The sequence below is a fragment of the Heterodontus francisci genome, chromosome 35, assembly GCF_036365525.1.
Source record: "Heterodontus francisci isolate sHetFra1 chromosome 35, sHetFra1.hap1, whole genome shotgun sequence".
NCBI classification, from domain to species: domain Eukaryota; kingdom Metazoa; phylum Chordata; class Chondrichthyes; order Heterodontiformes; family Heterodontidae; genus Heterodontus; species Heterodontus francisci.
The window spans coordinates 32,578,777-32,600,835 of record NC_090405.1 but is presented as its reverse complement, the minus strand read 5'-3'; the positions used below and the strand labels follow the sequence as shown (position 1 = coordinate 32,600,835).

General features: G+C 54.6%; 1 protein-coding gene across 5 annotated transcripts in view; it reads left to right on the top strand.

The window, feature by feature from the left end:
* The window catches only part of ca12 (carbonic anhydrase XII), a 75,310-nt gene that overhangs the window by 25,274 nt on the left and 27,977 nt on the right, over positions 1 to 22,059 (top strand). For all 5 annotated transcript variants that reach the window (XM_068015118.1, XM_068015115.1, XM_068015117.1 and 2 more), the window contains exons 3-4: positions 4,675 to 4,854; positions 5,948 to 6,090. In XM_068015118.1, coding sequence (XP_067871219.1) covers positions 4,675 to 4,854; positions 5,948 to 6,090 — 323 coding nt within the window. The remainder of the gene's footprint in view (positions 1 to 4,674; positions 4,855 to 5,947; positions 6,091 to 22,059) is intronic.

Genomic DNA, 22,059 nt, shown 5'->3' with positions numbered 1-22,059 from the left:
ATTGGACACACACACAAATTAAGACAGATGTAAAACTGGCTGCTGATTTCATTATCCCATGTTTTACACTATCTCATAAAATCAAGATCTACCCTACATGTGCACTGCCATGGAAATTAACAGGTAAAATATTGTCCAACTTCCGATTTTTGGCTGTGCATTTAACATTGAAACTGCCTATGTAAACATTTACAATAGAAATCTTGTATGTAAACAGTTGCCTGTAACAATGTAGTTGCAGGCTCTGGCCAGTAAGTGATGCAGTGGAGCGAGTTTTTGAAGGCAATCTCTCTCTCTCTCTCTTTCTCTCAACTGTGTCACCATCTTATAAATGAAAAATAACAGATATTAACTCACTTCAAGAGGGGCAACCTATTAGTTTTCAAGTCTAGCCTCAGAGTCTCTGACTCGAGCTACTTGTGAGTTAGGGTTAAAATCTGTGCCTCATATAATAGCTCAATGGAACTTCAGATAAAACTATTCATGTAAATGTTAAGAGCTAGATTTTATCAATTCGCCACCCTGACACAAGCTTCATGTGAGAGTGATGCCAGTTTGAGAATGGAGGAGCAGGGATCAGTGACTCACTTGGTTTTCTGTTGTAAATGGATCTCTGCCCACAAGTTCCTGATGTGCAGCCCTGGCGTGCAAAGCATAAGAGGTTTAATTGTGTTCACATGTCACCAAGTGCTGCTGTTACTGCAGATCCTGACTCCAGCCCCAAAGACCAGTTGCGATGCATAGCCAGTTGCAAAGATTATAGGAACAGGAGATTTAGCCCCTCGAGCCTGTTCTGCCATTCAATAAGATCGTGGCTGATCTTTGACCTAATTCCATGTACCCACCTTTACCCCTCTTTTTTTATTTGTTCATGGGATGTGAGTGTCTCTGGCAAGGCCAGCATTTATTGCCCATCCTTAATTGCCCTTGAGAAGGTGGTGGTGAACTGCCTTCTTGAACCGCTGCAGTCCATGTGGTATCGGAACACCCACAGTGCTGTTAGAGAGGGAGTTCCAGGATTTTGACCCAGTGACAGTGAAGGAACAGTGAAATAGCTCCAAGTTAGGATGGTGTGTGACTTGGAGGGGAACTTGCAGGTGGTGGTGTTTCCAGCCGTCTGCTGCCCTTTTCCTTCTAGGTGGTAGAGGTCACAGGTTTGGAAGGTGCAGTTGAAGGAGCCTTGGCGAGTTGTTGCAGTGCATTTTGTATATGGTACACACTGCTGCCACTGTGCACTGGTGGTAGAGGGAGTGAATGTTTAAGGTGGTGGATGGGGTGACAGCATGCTGCTTTGTCCTGGATGGTGTTGAGCTTCTTGAGTGTTGTTGGCGCTGCTCTCCTCCAGGAAAGTGGAGAGTATTCCATCACACTCCTGACTTGTAGATGGTGGACAGGCTTTAGGGAGTCAGGAGGTAAATTATTCACTGCAGAATTCCCAGCTTCTGACTAGCTCTTGTAGTCACAGCATTTATAATGGCTGGTCCAGTTAAGTTTCTGGTCAATGGTAACCCCCCAGGATGTTGATACATTTGGTTAACAAAAATCTATCAAATTCTGTTTTAAAATTAACAATTGATCCAGCATCAACTGCCATTTGCAGAAGTATTCCAAACTTCTGCCATTCATTACCAGGTTACCTTGGCTCAAGCTGCCACCCCGAGTCAAAAGGCAGACAGGATGAAGTGGAAATGTGGCCTGATTGGTCATGTACGAAACAGGCTTGCTCACACATGCACCAAACACTCAGTCCCCAAGGCGCGCAACATTGCACTAAATATAGCCTTTGTCTCTGTCTGGTTTGCACTGGGGAAAGGGCTAACCAGCCCAAAGCCACATGGATGGTCCCCTTTAGGAACAGTCTCTTTGATCAATTTGCACTTGGGTAGTTTCTATCTAAAAGGAGCTGAAGAGGAATCGGAACAATCTGAGTACAGACTGTGCTCACTACAGGGAGACAAACCACCAATTGAGTGGACCAGTGATTGTGATGGTGAGTTTCGGCATAAGGGGGTGAAGAGCTGGGGGTTGATCCTGTCACTGTCGACGATATTGATGAAGCTTCACTGGGAATCAGCCAGTCATGTCTGAAACTCTTGTTGAAAGGCCTTTTTCAAGAGTATGAGACTTTGGGTTTTGCAGCTACGCACTCTTCAGTTTGAGCAGCCAATTGAAAAGTATTCAGTTAATGCGGCTTGTGAACTTTTTGACCTTTCAACAGCCATCTTCCCAGACATCCACTCCAGACTAAAGTCCCAGAGACTCTTTTTTTATATAGTAGTTAGAAAACTGAAAGGTATTCCAAGTCACATTTCAGCATTTAGAAATTGGGATTTTGAATTTAGGGTGCGATGTTAAAGGATATGGGGAGTGAACAGGAAAGTGGAATTAGACTGGGCAGGATCTCTTTCCACGATAATTGAGCAAAATGGTGCTTTTTAAGAGTAGAGGCAGCGGTTGATTCAAACAATTAACCTCAGTACCCGTGAACATGGAAAGTGTCTTCACCCAAGAGTGGTGCTCTTGATCTTATCTGGCTGTATGTGGATGCAGATGTTCTGCAATGATCTGGACCAGGATCCGGTTTGACCATGGTGCTCCCTGCAGTCAAATGGATGCGGTGGATTTCAGTAAGTGGCCAATGTTTCAGCGGCATTCAAAGTATTAACTCAGATATTCCCCAGTCGCACATTGATTTGCTCAACCTCTTTCCCTGTGCCACAGAAATTGCTCATTAGCTGATATCAAGTTCTATAAAAGATTGGTCAGACATACAGAGAAAATTGCTACAGCAGTTTGCTGAATCGAGAAACGTTTTCATGGGCTTTTAAAAAAGGAAGGAGACAATTTCTTGGCAGCTGAAGTGATTCAATTATTATTCCATTAGAGAAATGAGGAGTGGCTGGGTGGTGATTGTCAGTGTGAGTTTTATTATCGAGGCACCACTCTGTAACACCCATAATCACACATAATAAAACTGATCTCCCGTAATATTGCTCACAGACTAAAATTAGACCAAATTATCAGCCTGATTTTAGCTCTATATGCCGGTTAGGAATAGGGGCAGACAAAACAGTTAAAATGGCAATCGTGGGCACTTCCCACCGTTTCAGTGATGCATTCACACTCACTGCCGTTTTAACTATTGAATTCTCACCAGTGTCAGAGTCCTCCCTCATTAATAATTGCTGGTCGACTAAACTCTGACTCTTGCCCCCATTTTACGTCAGTCCTGTCCACTGCACTTACATTTATTTGTCAATAGCAACTTCAGAAATAAATAAAGGAATTCGGGTTCCTAACTCTACCCCTCTCTATTGTGCAGGAGATTTTATCAGCTGTAAAAAGAGCTGGTCAGTGCTATTCTTGCATGGTATCAGCTGTGGTTCTGTTAGTAGCACTCACAACTCTGAGCAGAAGGTTGTGGGTTTGAGTTCCACTCCAGAGATTTGAGCACACAATCCAGGCTGACACTCTACTGAGGAAATACTGTACCGTTGGAGATGTTGTCTGTTGGATGAGATGTTAAACTGAGGCTCCAAGTACCCTGGTCAATATTTATTCCTTAACCGCCATCACTTAGAACAGATTATCTGGTCATTATCACATTGCTGTTTGTGGGAGATTGCTGTGTGCAAATTAGCTGCCAGGTTTTCTACTTTACAGTATTTCGCTGACTGCAGCACTTTTTGGGATGTCCTGAGGTTTTTTTAAGGCCCTATATAAACGCAATCTTTCCTCCTTTTTAGCTTTGAAAAAAAGAGGGGATTTTGGTTGCTGAGTTTGTGCGCGAGCTGCTCATTGGTGGAATTCCTTAGCTGTCTAATGAACGAAATCATTCCGTTAATAATTCTGTGATTCCGGTCGAACCTTTCATCTGAACGCTTTCCTTCAGCCGCGCACCTAATGTCTTGCCTTCCTTAATGTAATGTTTGGAAACATTATGTGGAACATAAAGAGTGTTACAGGACCGCAAGTTGTGTTTCTGCAAAGCCTGTGTGTTTCTCTTTTCCAGTCTTTCAGATGAGATGTTAAAGTGAGGCCCCGTCTGCCTTCACAGGTGGATGTAAAAGCTCCCGTGACACTATTTCGAAGAAGAGCTGGGGAGTTCTTCCCGGTGTCCTGACTAATACTTATCCCTCAACCAAAATCCAACTGATTATTCTGTCATTCCTCGTGTTGCTGTTTGTCGGAACGTGTGCAAATTGCCTGTCGCAATTCCCTGTGTTAACAACAGTGATTACAATTCAAAAGTACTTAATTAGTTGTGAACAAAAAACAACTTGCATTTATAAAGCACCTTTAACATAGTATAAGATTCCAAGGAGCTTCACTAAAATTGTTACTGAACAAAATTTGACACCAAGCCACATAAGCAGATATTAGGGCGGGTGACCAAAAGGTCTGAGGGAACAAGCGAGGCCTCTGATTAATGTGATGCAGAGATAGCTGCCAAGAGGTCGAAGATGGAGATTATTCTTCTGCTGTGCTAACCTAAGTAAACTCATCACCTTTCCCCTTGGCACTCATTAAAATTCTAAAGAGTAACATGCTAACCCCTTAACCACTCAAGGAACAAACGGCCTGAAAATCCTGGATCTTAATTCCGCTTCACATGTGCGAACTAGCATCTGAGCGAAGCATGAACGATACTAAAGGATGGTATTTCTTTTCTAGGGCCCCATGGAGAAGATCACTGGGCATCCAGCTATCCAGAATGTGGCAATCGACAGCAGTCGCCCATAGACTTTCACACTGGTATCTACGAGTATGACCCAGCCCTGGAGCCCATCCAGTTGCTAGGCTACAATCTCTCAGCAACAGAGAGCTTGTCCTTAACCAACGATGGGCATGCAGGTAAGAGGCAATAGTGACACATGTTCCTAGATCAATCAGATCGTACAACTGGAATCTTAAGCAAAACCTACCAATTTAAAAAAAAAAGCTGAACCAATCAAATATGTTTGGAACAGTTTTTCCATCCGCCATTTTTCCCTCGACCAGCTAACTACACTTGGTTAAAGGAACACAATTAGATAACATGTTGGATCATAATCTCTTACGGTCACCCTTTCTAGAAGCTGGCAGGTTTCTATAGTCATTGTGTCCGGGCAGTTTTTACAGCTGATCCACAATACCAGTTTTACACACAGTCGGCAAGTTAATAATCTACCCCCAATATCTTAGTTACTGTTCATTACAGTAGTAATGACTTTGGCCCAGACCTTCAAATTCCCACTATTCTACCATAACCAAATTAAGTCAGACATGTGGAGGAGCCCATTCCCCTCCAAATTAATATCGGTGATCCTGGTTATAGGAAAACCTATCGGGACATCATGTCCTCCTCCAATGCCAATGAAATCGGAGTGTGTGATTCCAGAAAAAGAAAGACTTCCATCGTGATGTCAGGAGATCCCAAAACGCTTTACAGCCAATGAAGTACTTTTGAAGTGCAGTCCCTGTTGCAATGTAGGGAACACGGCTGCCAATTAGCGCACAGCAAGCTCCCACAATGTGATAAAGGCCAGATTATCTGTTTTTTGGGGATGTTGGTTAAGGGATAAATATTGGCCCAGACACCAAATAGTGCCATGAGATTTTTTGCATCCACCTGAAAGAACAGATGGGATCTTGGTTTAATGTCTCATCCAATAGACAGCACCTCTGACTGTGCAGCACTCCCTCAGTACTGCACTGGAGCCAGGGCCTAGAATTTTATGCTTAAGTCTTTCGAGTGGGACTTGATCCCAAGACCTTCTGACTCGGAGGCGAGAGTGTTACCCACTGAGGAAACTGGCTTGTGTTATGTGTGGGAAGTAGTTGCCTGCATCCAGTCAATCATTAGTTACTGACAATGAAACACCTTGAGGTTCAGGATAGAAGTAAACAGTTTGAAATCTCCAGGCCATTATTCCAGATCTCAGTGACCGTTTACTGTTTGTTGCAGTAAAAATGACCTTGCCCCAGAACATGCATATCATCAGCATGTCTCATCGCTACACTGCAGTGCAGCTCCATCTACACTGGGGCAGTGAAACTGAGGCTTTGGGCTCTGAACACACCATCGGTGGGAGACATTATCCGTCAGAGGTAAGATCACCCAACCCAGCCTGGGTCTCATCTGCTCTTGAAAAGCCTTCGAACAAAAACGAAAGACTTGCATTTATATAGTGCCTTTCACTACCTCAGGATCTCCCAAAGCATTTTACAACTAATAGTCACTGTTGTGGGAAACGCAGCAAGCTCCCACAAGCAGGAAGAAGATAATAACCAGATGATCTGTTTTAGTGATGTCGCTTCAGGGATAAATATTGACCGAGACTTTAGGAGAACTCCCCTGCTCTTCCTAAAAATAGCGCAATGGGAACTTTTACATCCACCTTACAGAGTAGACAGGGCCGCAATTTAACATCTCGTCCAAAAGACGGCCGCTCCAGCAGTGCAGCATTCCCTCAGTGCTGCACTGCATTGTCAGGTGAGTGGGACTTGACCCCACAATGTTGTGACTGAGGCCAGAGTACTACCCAGTGAGTCATCGCTGCAATCCCATGAGGCTGCTCCTGGGATGGAGCCCTGCTCACATGGAGATGGAATATCACATGGAAAAGGCACAGAGTGTCTGGGATATCCTATCTCTGCGGTTTTGACACTAGCCCTTATATATAGACTATGGAGGAATACATACAGCTATAGAGTGCGGATCCTGACCCCATGTTGACTGCACCCACACTCCCCGACAGACCCTGACCCCACACTGACTGCACCCACACTCCCCGACAGACCCTGACCCCACACTGACTGCACCCACAGTACCCGACAGACCCTGACCCCACACTGACTGCACCCACACTCCCCGACAGACCCTGACGCCACACTGACTGCACCCACACTCCCCGACAGACCCTGACCCCACACTGACTGCACCCACACTCCCTGACTGACCCCACACTGACTGCATCCACACTCCCTGACTGACCCCACACTGACTGCACCCACACTCCCCGACTGACCCTGACCCCACACTGACTGTAGCCACACTCCCCGACAGACCCTGACCCCACACTGACTGCACCCACACTCCCCGACAGACCCTGACCCCACACTGACTGCACCCACACTCCCCGACTGACCCTGACCCCACACTGACTGCACCCACACTCCCCGACTGACCCTGACCCCACACTGACTGTAGCCACACTCCCCGACAGACCCTGACCCCACACTGACTGCACCCACACTCCCCGACAGACCCTGACCCCACACTGACTGCACCCACACTCCCCGACTGACCCTGACCCCACACTGACTGCACCCACACTCCCTGACTGACCCCACACTGACTGCACCCACACTCCCCGACAGACCCTGACCCCACACTGACTGCACCCACACTCTCCAACTGACCCTGACCCCACACTCTCCAACTGACCCTGACCCCACACTGGCCGCACCCACACATCCCGACAGACCCTGAGCCCACACTGACTGCACCCACACCTCCCGACAGACCCTGACCCCACACTGGCCGCACCCACACATCCCGACAGACTCTGAGCCCACACTGACTGCACCCACACTCTCCAACTGACCCTGACCCCACACTGACTGCACCCACACTCTCCAACTGACCCTGACCCCACACTGGCCGCACCCACACTCCCCGACAGACCCTGACCCCACACTGACTGTAGCCACACTCCCCGACAGACCCTAACCCCACACTGACTGCACACACACTCCCCGACTGACCCTGACCCCACACTGACTGTCGCCACACTCCCCAACAGACCCTGACCCCAATCAGACTGCACCCACACTCCCCAACAGACCCTAACCCCACACTGACTTCACCCACACTCCCCGACAGACCCTGACCCCACACTGACTTCACCCACATTCCCCCACAGACCCTAACCCCACACTGACTGCACCCACACTCCCCGACAGACCCTAACCTCACACTGACTGCACCCACACTCCCCGACAGACCCTAACCCCACACTGGCTGCACCCACACTCCCCAACTAACTCTGACCGCACACTGACTGCACCCACATTCCCCGACAGAACCTAACCCCACACTGACTGCACCCACACTCCCCGACAGACCCTAACCCCATACTGGCTGCACCCACACTCCCTGACTCACTCTGACCCCACACTGACTGTCGCCACACTTTCGGACTGACCCTGATCCCACACTGGCTGCACCCACACTCCCCGACAGACCATGACCCTACACTGACTGCACCCACACTCCCCGACTGACCCTAACCCCACACTGACTGCACCCACACTCCTCGACAGACCCTAACCCCACACTGGCTGCACCCACACTCCCCGACAGACCCTAACCCCACACTGGATGCACCCACACTCCCCAACTGACTCTGACCGCACACTGACTGTAGCCACACTTTCGGACTGACCCTGACCCCACACTGGCTGCACCCACACTCCCCGACAGACCCTGACCCTACACTGACTGCACCCACACTCCCCGACTGACCCTGACCCCACACTGACTGCACCCACACTCCCCAACTGACCCTGACCCCACACTGACTGCACACACACTCCCCGACTGACCCTGACCCCACACTGACTGCACCCACACTCCCCGACATACCCTGTCCCCATGCTGACTGCACCCAAACTCCCCGACTGACCCTGACCGCACTCTGACTGCACCCACACTCCCCGACAGACCCTGACGCCACTCTGACTGCACCCACACTCCCTGACTCACTCTGACCCCACACTGACTGCACCCACACTCCCTGACAGACCCTGACCCTACTCTGACTGCACCCACACTCCCCGACAGACCCTAACCCCACACTGACTGCACCCGCACTCCCCGGCTGACCCTGACCCCACACTGACTGTAGCCACACTCCCCGACTGACCCTGACTCCACGCTGACTGTAGCCACACTCCCCGACTGACCCTGACTCCACCCTGACTGTAGCCACACTCCCCGACTGACCCTGACTCCACGCTGACTGTAGCCACACTCCCCGACTGACCCTGACCCCACGCTGAATGCATCCACACTCCCCGACTCACCGTGACCCCACACTGACTGTAGCCACACTCCCCGACTGACCCTGACTCCACGCTGACTGTAGCCACACTCCCCGACTGACCCTGACCCCACGCTGAATGCACCCACACTCCCCGACTCACCGTGACCCCACACTGACTGTAGCCACACTCCCCGACTGACCCTGACCCCACACTGACTGTAGCCACACTCCCCGACTGACCCTGACCCCATGCTCACTGCACCCAAACTCCCCGACTGACCCTGACCCCACACAGACTGTAGCCACACTCCCCGACTGACCCTGACTCCACGCTGACTGTAGCCACACTCCCCGACTGACCCTGACTCCACGCTGACTGTAGCCACACTCCCCGACTGACCCTGACTCCACGCTGACTGTAGCCACACTCCCCGACTGACCCTGACCCCACACAGACTGTAGCCACACTCCCTGACTGACCCTGACTCCACGCTGACTGTAGCCACACTCCCCGACTGACCCTGACCCCATGCTCACTGCACCCAAACTCCCCGACTGACCCTGACCCCACACGGACTGTAGCTACACACCCCGACAGACCCTAACCCCACACTGACTGCACCCACACCTCCCGACAGACCCTGATCCCACACCGACTGCACCCACACTCCCCGACTGACCCTGACCCCACACTGACTGCACCCACACTCCCCGACAGACCCTGATCCCACACCGACTGCACCCACACTCCCCGACTGACCCTGACCCCACACTGACTGCACCCACACTCCCCGACATACCCTGTCCCCACGCTGACTGCACCCAAACTCCCCGACTGACCCTGACCGCACTCTGACTGCACCCACACTCCCCGACAGACCCTGACGCCACTCTGACTGCACCCACACTCCCTGACTCACTCTGACCCCACACTGACTGCACCCACACTCCCCGACAGACCCTAACCCCACACTGACTGCACCCACACTCCCCGACTGACCCTGACTCCACGCTGACTGTAGCCACACTCCCCGACTGACCCTGACCCCACGCTGAATGCACCCACACTCCCCGACTCACCGTGACCCCACACTGACTGTAGCCACACTCCCCGACTGACCCTGACTCCATGCTGACTGTAGCCACACTCCCCGACTGACCCTGACCCCACGCTGAATGCACCCACACTCCCCGACTGACCCTGACCCCATGCTCACTGCACCCAAACTCCCCGACTGACCCTGACCCCACACTGACTGCACCCACACTCCCCGACAGACCCTAACCCCATACTGGCTGCACCCACACTCCCTGACTCACTCTGACCCCACACTGACTGTAGCCACACTTTCGGACTGACCCTGACCCCACACTGGCTGCACCCACACTCCCCGACAGACCCTGACCCGACACTGACTGCACCCACACTCCCCGACTGACCCTGACCCCACAGTGACTGCACCCACACTCCCCGACTGACCCTGACCCCACACTGACTGCACACACACTCCCCGACTGACCCTGACCGCACTCTGACTGCACCCACACACCCCGACAGACCCTAACCCCACACTGACTGCACCCACACTCCCTGACTGACCCTGACCCCACACTGACTGCACCCACACTCCCCGACTGACCCTGACCCCACACTGACTGTACCCACACTCCCCGACATACCCTGTCCCCACGCTGACTGCACCCAAACTCCCCGACTGACCCTGACCGCACTCTGACTGCACCCACACTCCCCGACAGACCCTGACGCCACTCTGACTGCACCCACACTCCCTGACTCACTCTGACCCCACACTGACTGCACCCACACTCCCTGACAGACCCTGACCCTACTCTGACTGCAACCACACTCTCCGACAGACCCTAACCCCACACTGACTGCACCCACACTCCCCGACAGACCCTAACCCCACACTGACTGCACCCGCACTCCCCGGCTGACCCTGACCCCACACTGACTGTAGCCACACTCCCCGACTGACCCTGACTCCACGCTGACTGTAGCCACACTCCCCGACTGACCCTGACCCCACGCTGAATGCACCCACACTCCCCGACTCACCGTGACCCCACAGTGACTGTAGCCACACTCCCCGACTGACCCTGACTCCACGCTGACTGTAGCCACACTCCCCGACTGACCCTGACCCCACGCTGAATGCACCCACACTCCCCGACTCACCGTGACCCCCACTGACTGTAGCCACACTCCCCGACTGACCCTGACCCCACACTGACTGTAGCCACACTCCCCGACTGACCCTGACCCCATGCTCACTGCACCCAAACTCCCCGACTGACCCTGACCCCACACAGACTGTAGCCACACTCCCCGACTGACCCTGACTCCACGCTGACTGTAGCCACACTCCCCGACTGACCCTGACCCCACACTGAATGCACCCACACTCCCCGACTCACCGTGACCCCACAGTGACTGTAGCCACACTCCCCGACTGACCCTGACTCCACGCTGACTGTAGCCACACTCCCCGACTGACCCTGACCCCACGCTGAATGCACCCACACTCCCCGACTCACCGTGACCCCACACTGACTGTAGCCACACTCCCCGACTGACCCTGACCCCACACTGACTGTAGCCACACTCCCCGACTGACCCTGACCCCACACTGACTGTAGCCACACTCCCCGACTGACCCTGACTCCACGCTGACTGTAGCCACACTCCCCGACTGACCCTGACTCCACGCTGACTGTAGCCACACTCCCCGACTGACCCTGACCCCACACAGACTGTAGCCACACTCCCCGACTGACCCTGACTCCACGCTGACTGTAGCCACACTCCCCGACTGACCCTGACCCCATGCTCACTGCACCCAAACTCCCCGACTGACCCTGACCCCACACGGACTGTAGCTACACTCCCCGACTGACCCTGACCCCACACTGACTGTAGCCACACTCCCCGACTGACCCTGACCCCATGCTCACTGCACCCAAACTCCCCGACTGACCCTGACCGCACACTGACTGTAGCCACACTCCCCGACTGACCCTGACCCCATGCTCACTGCACCCAAACTCCCCGACTGACCCTGACCCCACATGGACTGTAGCTACACTCCCCGACTGACCCAGACCGCACACTGACTGTAGCCACACTCCCCGACTGACCCTGACCCCACACTGACTGTAGCCACACTCCCCGACTGACCCTGACCCCATGCTCACTGCACCCAAACTCCCCGACTGACCCTGACCCCATACTGGCTGCACCCACACTCCCTGACTCACTCTGACCCCACACTGACTGTAGCCACACTTTCGGACTGACCCTGACCCCACACTGGCTGCACCCACACTCCCCGACAGACGCTGACCCTACACTGACTGCACCCACACTCCCCGACTGACCCTGGCCCCACACTGACTGCACCCACACTCCCCGACTGACCCTGACCCCACACTGACTGCACACACACTCCCCGACTGACCCTGACCCCACTCTGACTGCACCCACACACCCCGACAGACCCTAACCCCACATTGACTGCACCCACACCTCCCGACAGACCCTGATCCCACACCGACTGCACCCACACTCCCCGACTGACCCTGACCCCACACTGACTGCACCCACACTCCCCGACATACCCTGTCCCCACGCTGACTGCACCCAAACTCCCCGACTGACCCTGACCGCACTCTGACTGCACCCACACTCCCCGACAGACCCTGACGCCACTCTGACTGCACCCACACTCCCTGACTCACTCTGACCCCACACTGACTGCACCCACACTCCCCGACAGACCCTAACCCCACACTGACTGCACCCACACTCCCCGACTGACCCTGACTCCACGCTGACTGTAGCCACACTCCCCGACTGACCCTGACCCCACGCTGAATGCACCCACACTCCCCGACTCACCGTGACCCCACACTGACTGTAGCCACACTCCCCGACTGACCCTGACTCCATGCTGACTGTAGCCACACTCCCCGACTGACCCTGACCCCACGCTGAATGCACCCACACTCCCCGACTGACCCTGACCCCATGCTCACTGCACCCAAACTCCCCGACTGACCCTGACCCCACACTGACTGCACCCACACTCCCCGACAGACCCTAACCCCATACTGGCTGCACCCACACTCCCTGACTCACTCTGACCCCACACTGACTGTAGCCACACTTTCGGACTGACCCTGACCCCACACTGGCTGCACCCACACTCCCCGACAGACGCTGACCCTACACTGACTGCACCCACACTCCCCGACTGACCCTGGCCCCACACTGACTGCACCCACACTCCCCGACTGACCCTGACCCCACACTGACTGCACACACACTCCCCGACTGACCCTGACCCCACTCTGACTGCACCCACACACCCCGACAGACCCTAACCCCACACTGACTGCACCCACACCTCCCGACAGACCCTGATCCCACACCGACTGCACCCACACTCCCCGACTGACCCTGACCCCACACTGACTGCACCCACACTCCCCGACATACCCTGTCCCCACGCTGACTGCACCCAAACTCCCCGACTGACCCTGACCGCACTCTGACTGCACCCACACTCCCCGACAGACCCTGACGCCACTCTGACTGCACCCACACTCCCTGACTCACTCTGACCCCACACTGACTGCACCCACACTCCCCGACAGACCCTAACCCCACACTGACTGCACCCACACTCCCCGACTGACCCTGACTCCACGCTGACTGTAGCCACACTCCCCGACTGATTCTGACCCCACGCTGAATGCACCCACACTCCCCGACTGACCCTGACCCCATGCTCACTGCACCCAAACTCCCCGACTGACCCTGACCCCACACTGACTGCACCCACACTCCCCGACAGACCCTAACCCCATACTGGCTGCACCCACACTCCCTGACTCACTCTGACCCCACACTGACTGTAGCCACACTTTCGGACTGACCCTGACCCCACACTGGCTGCACCCACACTCCCCGACAGACCCTGACCCGACACTGACTGCACCCACACTCCCCGACTGACCCTGACCCCACAGTGACTGCACCCACACTCCCCGACTGACCCTGACCGCACTCTGACTGCACCCACACACCCCGACAGACCCTAACCCCACACTGACTGCACCCACACTCCCTGACTGACCCTGACCCCACACTGACTGCACCCACACTCCCCGACTGACCCTGACCCCACACTGACTGTAGCCACACTCCCCGACATACCCTGTCCCCACGCTGACTGCACCCAAACTCCCCGACTGACCCTGACCGCACTCTGACTGCACCCACACTCCCCGACAGACCCTGACGCCACTCTGACTGCACCCACACTCCCTGACTCACTCTGACCCCACACTGACTGCACCCACACTCCCTGACAGACCCTGACCCTACTCTGACTGCAACCACACTCTCCGACAGACCCTAACCCCACACTGACTGCACCCACACTCCCCGACAGACCCTAACCCCACACTGACTGCACCCGCACTCCCCGGCTGACCCTGACCCCACACTGACTGTAGCCACACTCCCCGACTGACCCTGACTCCACGCTGACTGTAGCCACACTCCCCGACTGACCCTGACCCCACGCTGAATGCACCCACACTCCCCGACTCACCGTGACCCCACAGTGACTGTAGCCACACTCCCCGACTGACCCTGACTCCACGCTGACTGTAGCCACACTCCCCGACTGACCCTGACCCCACGCTGAATGCACCCACACTCCCCGACTCACCGTGACCCCCACTGACTGTAGCCACACTCCCCGACTGACCCTGACCCCACACTGACTGTAGCCACACTCCCCGACTGACCCTGACCCCATGCTCACTGCACCCAAACTCCCCGACTGACCCTGACCCCACACAGACTGTAGCCACACTCCCCGACTGACCCTGACTCCACGCTGACTGTAGCCACACTCCCCGACTGACCCTGACCCCACACTGAATGCACCCACACTCCCCGACTCACCGTGACCCCACAGTGACTGTAGCCACACTCCCCGACTGACCCTGACTCCACGCTGACTGTAGCCACACTCCCCGACTGACCCTGACCCCACGCTGAATGCACCCACACTCCCCGACTCACCGTGACCCCACACTGACTGTAGCCACACTCCCCGACTGACCCTGACCCCACACTGACTGTAGCCACACTCCCCGACTGACCCTGACCCCACACTGACTGTAGCCACACTCCCCGACTGACCCTGACTCCACGCTGACTGTAGCCACACTCCCCGACTGACCCTGACTCCACGCTGACTGTAGCCACACTCCCCGACTGACCCTGACCCCACACAGACTGTAGCCACACTCCCCGACTGACCCTGACTCCAGGCTGACTGTAGCCACACTCCCCGACTGACCCTGACCCCATGCTCACTGCACCCAAACTCCCCGACTGACCCTGACCCCACACGGACTGTAGCTACACTCCCCGACTGACCCTGACCCCACACTGACTGTAGCCACACTCCCCGACTGACCCTGACCCCATGCTCACTGCACCCAAACTCCCCGACTGACCCTGACCGCACACTGACTGTAGCCACACTCCCCGACTGACCCTGACCCCATGCTCACTGCACCCAAACTCCCCGACTGACCCTGACCCCACATGGACTGTAGCTACACTCCCCGACTGACCCAGACCGCACACTGACTGTAGCCACACTCCCCGACTGACCCTGACCCCACACTGACTGTAGCCACACTCCCCGACTGACCCTGACCCCATGCTCACTGCACCCAAACTCCCCGACTGACCCTGACCCCATACTGGCTGCACCCACACTCCCTGACTCACTCTGACCCCACACTGACTGTAGCCACACTTTCGGACTGACCCTGACCCCACACTGGCTGCACCCACACTCCCCGACAGACGCTGACCCTACACTGACTGCACCCACACTCCCCGACTGACCCTGGCCCCACACTGACTGCACCCACACTCCCCGACTGACCCTGACCCCACACTGACTGCACACACACTCCCCGACTGACCCTGACCCCACTCTGACTGCACCCACACACCCCGACAGACCCTAACCCCACACTGACTGCACCCACACCTCCCGACAGACCCTGATCCCACACCGACTGCACCCACACTCCCCGACTGACCCTGACCCCACACTGACTGCACCCACACTCCCCGACATACCCTGTCCCCACGCTGACTGCACCCAAACTCCCCACGCTGACTGCACCCAAACTCCCCGACTGACCCTGACCGCACTCTGACTGCACCCACACTCCCCGACAGACCCTGACGCCACTCTGACTGCACCCACACTCCCTGACTCACTCTGACCCCACACTGACTGCACCCACACTCCCCGACAGACCCTAACCCCACACTGACTGCACCCACACTCCCCGACTGACCCTGACTCCACGCTGACTGTAGCCACACTCCCCGACTGACCCTGACCCCACGCTGAATGCACCCACACTCCCCGACTCACCGTGACCCCACACTGACTGTAGCCACACTCCCCGACTGACCCTGACTCCATGCTGACTGTAGCCACACTCCCCGACTGACCCTGACCCCACGCTGAATGCACCCACACTCCCCGACTGACCCTGACCCCATGCTCACTGCACCCAAACTCCCCGACTGACCCTGACCCCACACTGACTGCACCCACACTCCCCGACAGACCCTAACCCCATACTGGCTGCACCCACACTCCCTGACTCACTCTGACCCCACACTGACTGTAGCCACACTTTCGGACTGACCCTGACCCCACACTGGCTGCACCCACACTCCCCGACAGACCCTGACCCGACACTGACTGCACCCACACTCCCCGACTGACCCTGACCCCACAGTGACTGCACCCACACTCCCCGACTGACCCTGACCCCACACTGACTGCACACACACTCCCCGACTGACCCTGACCGCACTCTGACTGCACCCACACACCCCGACAGACCCTAACCCCACACTGACTGCACCCACACTCCCTGACTGACCCTGACCCCACACTGACTGCACCCACACTCCCCGACTGACCCTGACCCCACACTGACTGTACCCACACTCCCCGACATACCCTGTCCCCACGCTGACTGCACCCAAACTCCCCGACTGACCCTGACCGCACTCTGACTGCACCCACACTCCCCGACAGACCCTGACGCCACTCTGACTGCACCCACACTCCCTGACTCACTCTGACCCCACACTGACTGCACCCACACTCCCTGACAGACCCTGACCCTACTCTGACTGCAACCACACTCCCCGACAGACCCTAACCCCACACTGACTGCACCCACACTCCCCGACAGACCCTAACCCCACACTGACTGCACCCGCACTCCCCGGCTGACCCTGACCCCACACTGACTGTAGCCACACTCCCCGACTGACCCTGACTCCACGCTGACTGTAGCCACACTCCCCGACTGACCCTGACCCCACGCTGAATGCACCCACACTCCCCGACTCACCGTGACCCCACAGTGACTGTAGCCACACTCCCCGACTGACCCTGACTCCACGCTGACTGTAGCCACACTCCCCGACTGACCCTGACCCCACGCTGAATGCACCCACACTCCCCGACTCACCGTGACCCCCACTGACTGTAGCCACACTCCCCGACTGACCCTGACCCCACACTGACTGTAGCCACACTCCCCGACTGACCCTGACCCCATGCTCACTGCACCCAAACTCCCCGACTGACCCTGACCCCACACAGACTGTAGCCACACTCCCCGACTGACCCTGACTCCACGCTGACTGTAGCCACACTCCCCGACTGACCCTGACCCCACGCTGAATGCACCCACACTCCCCGACTCACCGTGACCCCACAGTGACTGTAGCCACACTCCCCGACTGACCCTGACTCCACGCTGACTGTAGCCACACTCCCCGACTGACCCTGACCCCACGCTGAATGCACCCACACTCCCCGACTCACCGTGACCCCACACTGACTGTAGCCACACTCCCCGACTGACCCTGACCCCACACTGACTGTAGCCACACTCCCCGACTGACCCTGACTCCACGCTGACTGTAGCCACACTCCCCGACTGACCCTGACTCCACGCTGACTGTAGCCACACTCCCCGACTGACCCTGACCCCACACAGACTGTAGCCACACTCCCCGACTGACCCTGACTCCACGCTGACTGTAGCCACACTCCCCGACTGACCCTGACCCCATGCTCACTGCACCCAAACTCCCCGACTGACCCTGACCCCACACGGACTGTAGCTACACTCCCTGACTGATGCTCCCAGTCTAAGCTGTGGAATGTACCGCTCTGTGCTGGGTGCTGTTTAATGGGGACTATCGCAGTATCTCTGCATTTTTGTTGGCTGTCTGATTCTTACACACAGCTGGAAGCCAGGAGCAATGCTCTGAGACAGAGAGTCATTCTGTTTTAGAAGCTGCTGTTTTGTTATGTTGGGAGTTGATTGTTTTTGACAGGGTTAGCCACTGCCAGAAGCAGTTTTTTTTTGTTGAATGAATGGAATCGGTTTAGATCAGAGCTTTGCCAGTTTAACTAACTCAGCCGGAAAGAACATTATCCCTCAGCAGACATCCCTCCCCTCATGAACCCTGAAACATCATCAATGAACAAACAGGCGATTACAGACAGTACGGTAGTGCCCAGGGCTTTTGGAAACTTGGCGTACGCCCAAATGCACAGACCTGTATACACAGTTCTTGCAATGGAAACTGTCAAGAAGGGGCAGTGCCCCTCCCCCAGCCCTGCGTAACCTTTAACCTGCATCGGCACCTATTAACCTTGTCCCTGTAACCTTTCGGAACTCTGAGCATGAGGCAGTTTTGCTTTAACTGTTCATTCCACAACAACTACTTGCATTTACATAGCAGCTTTTAATGCTCAGTCAGTCTCTCGCTCTCTGTCTCCCTTTCTTGCTCCCTTCCTCTCCCTCCCTCACCCATTCCCACTTTCCCATTTCTTCCACCTTAACCCTCCCTCCTCTCTCTACCCACCTCCCCCCACCTATCCCTACTACATATGAACAAGGAGCAGGAGTAGGCTATTCGGCCCCTCGAGCCTGCTCATGGCTGATCTGTTTGCGGACACGACTCCACTTTCCTGCCCACCCCTGATACCCTTTGACTCCCTTGTTTGTCAAGAATCTGTCTACCTCTGCCTTAAAAACATTCAATGACCCTGCCTCCACTGCTTCCAGAGAAGAGAATTCCACAGACTTACAACCTTTTGAGAGAAACAATTTCTTCTCATCTCTGTCTTAAATGAGAGCCCCCTTATTTTTAAACTGTGCCCCCTAGTTTTAGTCTCTCCCACAAGGGGAAACATCCTTTCAACATCCACCCTGTCAAGTCCCTTCAGGATCTTATATGTTCCAATGAAATCACCTCTCATCCTTCGAAATTCCAATGACTACAGACCCAACCTTTCCTCATAAAATAACCCTTTCATCCCAAGAATCAGTCGAGTGAACCTTCTCTGAACTGCTTCCAACGCAATCATATCCTTTCTTAAGTATGGAGACAAAAACTGTACACAATACTCGAGATGTGGTCTCACCAATGCCCTGGACAACTGCTGCAAACCATCTTAATCACTTGCTGTATCTGCTTACTAATTTTTTGTGTTTTGTGTACAAGGACACCCAGATCCCTCTGCATCTCAGAGTTCTACAATCTCTCTCCATTTAAATAGTGTTACTTTTCCATTTCTCCGGCCAAAGTGGGCAAGTTCACACATTCCGATATTATACTCCATCTGCCAGATCTTTGCCCACTCACTTAACCTATCCATATCCCTTTGCAGACTCCTTATGTCCTCTTCACAACTTACTCTCCTACCTATCTTTGTGTCCTCAGCAAATTGAGCAACCGTACATCCTGTCCCTTCATCCAAGTCATTGAGATAGATTGTAAGTAGTTGAGGACCCAGCACTGATCCCTGTGGCACTCCACAACTTGCCAACCGGAAAACTACTGGAACACATACTGTCGCTCTCCGCCAACCCCCCCACCCCCCACCCCCACCCTCTCTCCACACCCCCGTCCCCCGCCCTCTCTCCGCCCCCCCGCCCTCTCTCTGCCACCCCGCGCTCTCTCCAACCCCGCGCTCTCTCCGCACCCCACCCCCCCCCAGCATCCAAACACTAGAGACAGTGCAAAGAGAAAGCACTAGGCTGTTCTCCAGCATCAGGCGTTTAGGTTATCAGGAAATATTGGACTGAGTTTAACATTTCAACCTTGCAAGGAGGCATCATGGAAGTGATCTTGCAGTGGGATTTAAGACACTAAATGGTATGGAAAAGGTGAATCTGGAACTACTTTGAATTAAACAGTGGGAGTAGGATAAGGGGCACAGGTTCAAACTAGTGAAAGGTAACTTTCAGGACAGATATTAGGAGGTTCTTGATTCTGAGTGATCAATACTTGGCACAGTCAGACTGATGGAGGCAAAAACTCTAAGTATTGAAGCAACAACCAGGTGCAGCAGTTTTTGGGGAGGATAGGGTTGCTCTGGGCCTTTGAATTAAGATGCACTGAAAGGCCTCCTTCATCCATAATGGATCTTCTGATCTGTATAGATTTAGCAATAGCTCTTCGTTTACAAGCCTGCAGCCCTCTACACATTTGCTCCAGCTGAACGTTCCTAAACTGACTACCATTAGGTGCTGTATTTGAGAGAAGTGCACATCTCTAGGTCTGTCTGTCTCCCTGACACAGGCATGCTCTCCGGCTGCTTGTCTCCCTCCCCCTCTCTCTCTTGCCCACTTTTCCTTTCTGCCTCTCTTACCTTCTATCTATCTTTCTCCCTCTCATCCCTTCTCTCTCCACCCCCATCCCCTTCTTTCTCTCTCCTCTTCTCTCTCCCCTTCTTCATTCTTAACTCTCTCCCTGCTCCCATATTTCTCACCCTCCTTCTCTCTTTGTCTCCCTCTTTCTCAAGCTCCCCTTCCTTCTCCCTTCAGCCGCATTGAGAAGTGATTAAAAAAAACTTCAGGCCCTCCCCAACTCCACTCCAAGAATTGTGACCCCTTGTATGATTTATGTCTGGATGAAAAAAGGGGGAGAACCATTTAAATCACTTTGAGTATTTGGAAGCTGCCGCTGAAGGACCAGCAGCTTAACAAAGAGGGGGCTTTGCCTGAGAAGTGCAGGAGTGGATGGTTCTGATCTGCTTGTAGCTCTCTCAGTAAAATTTCTCCTGATTGGACGGTTTTCAAGGGCCAATTGGGTAAATGATGCCAAACTGCACTGCTCATGGATGGGGTGCGGGAGGGACAGACTGGTGGGTGGGTGGGTGGTAGGAAATGGAGGGAGGGCTAGACTGATGGGTGGGCGGGGCGGGGTGGAGGTAGGGAGGTGGAGGGAGGGACAGACTGGTGGGAGAGGGGTTGTTGAACTGATGGTGGGGTGTGGGGTGGGGGGGGGGGGTAGACTGTCGGGGGAGGGGTACTGGCAGGAGCTCAGATTCCTGAAGGTCACCATGGTGCCATTAAGCCAAAGGTGTTAACCTGGAGAAGACGGGAGTTTAACATTACACCAGGGTCAGTGGAAAGGCTCCCAAGATTATGCTTGCTGTGTGAGCCAGACCGTGTCTGGAGGTGGAGAGAGGGAATGTTCATGTCAATGATTCCATCAGCCAAAGGAAATGAAGCAAGTGTTAAAAGTGCAGGAAGTATATTTATGGACAGTCTCTGAGAGAGGGAGGTGAGTTAGTGTTCGAGAGTGTGAGGCCGCAGTCTGACCCGCAGTTGGAAATAGAATGAAAGCAGCTTTCCCCTGAAATGTCAGGATCATTACCACACAAACTGATCACAGGATAGTGCTGCATTTTTGTGAGTCGAATGAACCTCCATCTGTGTGCTGTCAAATTGTCCTTTTCCGGATAAAAAGCTACACCACTAATCACCGCTGTGATCTTTTAATCTAAGAGGAATAAATCTCCTCCGGGTTTAAAACAACATCGACATATAGACAGCTAGCCTTTGTTCACTC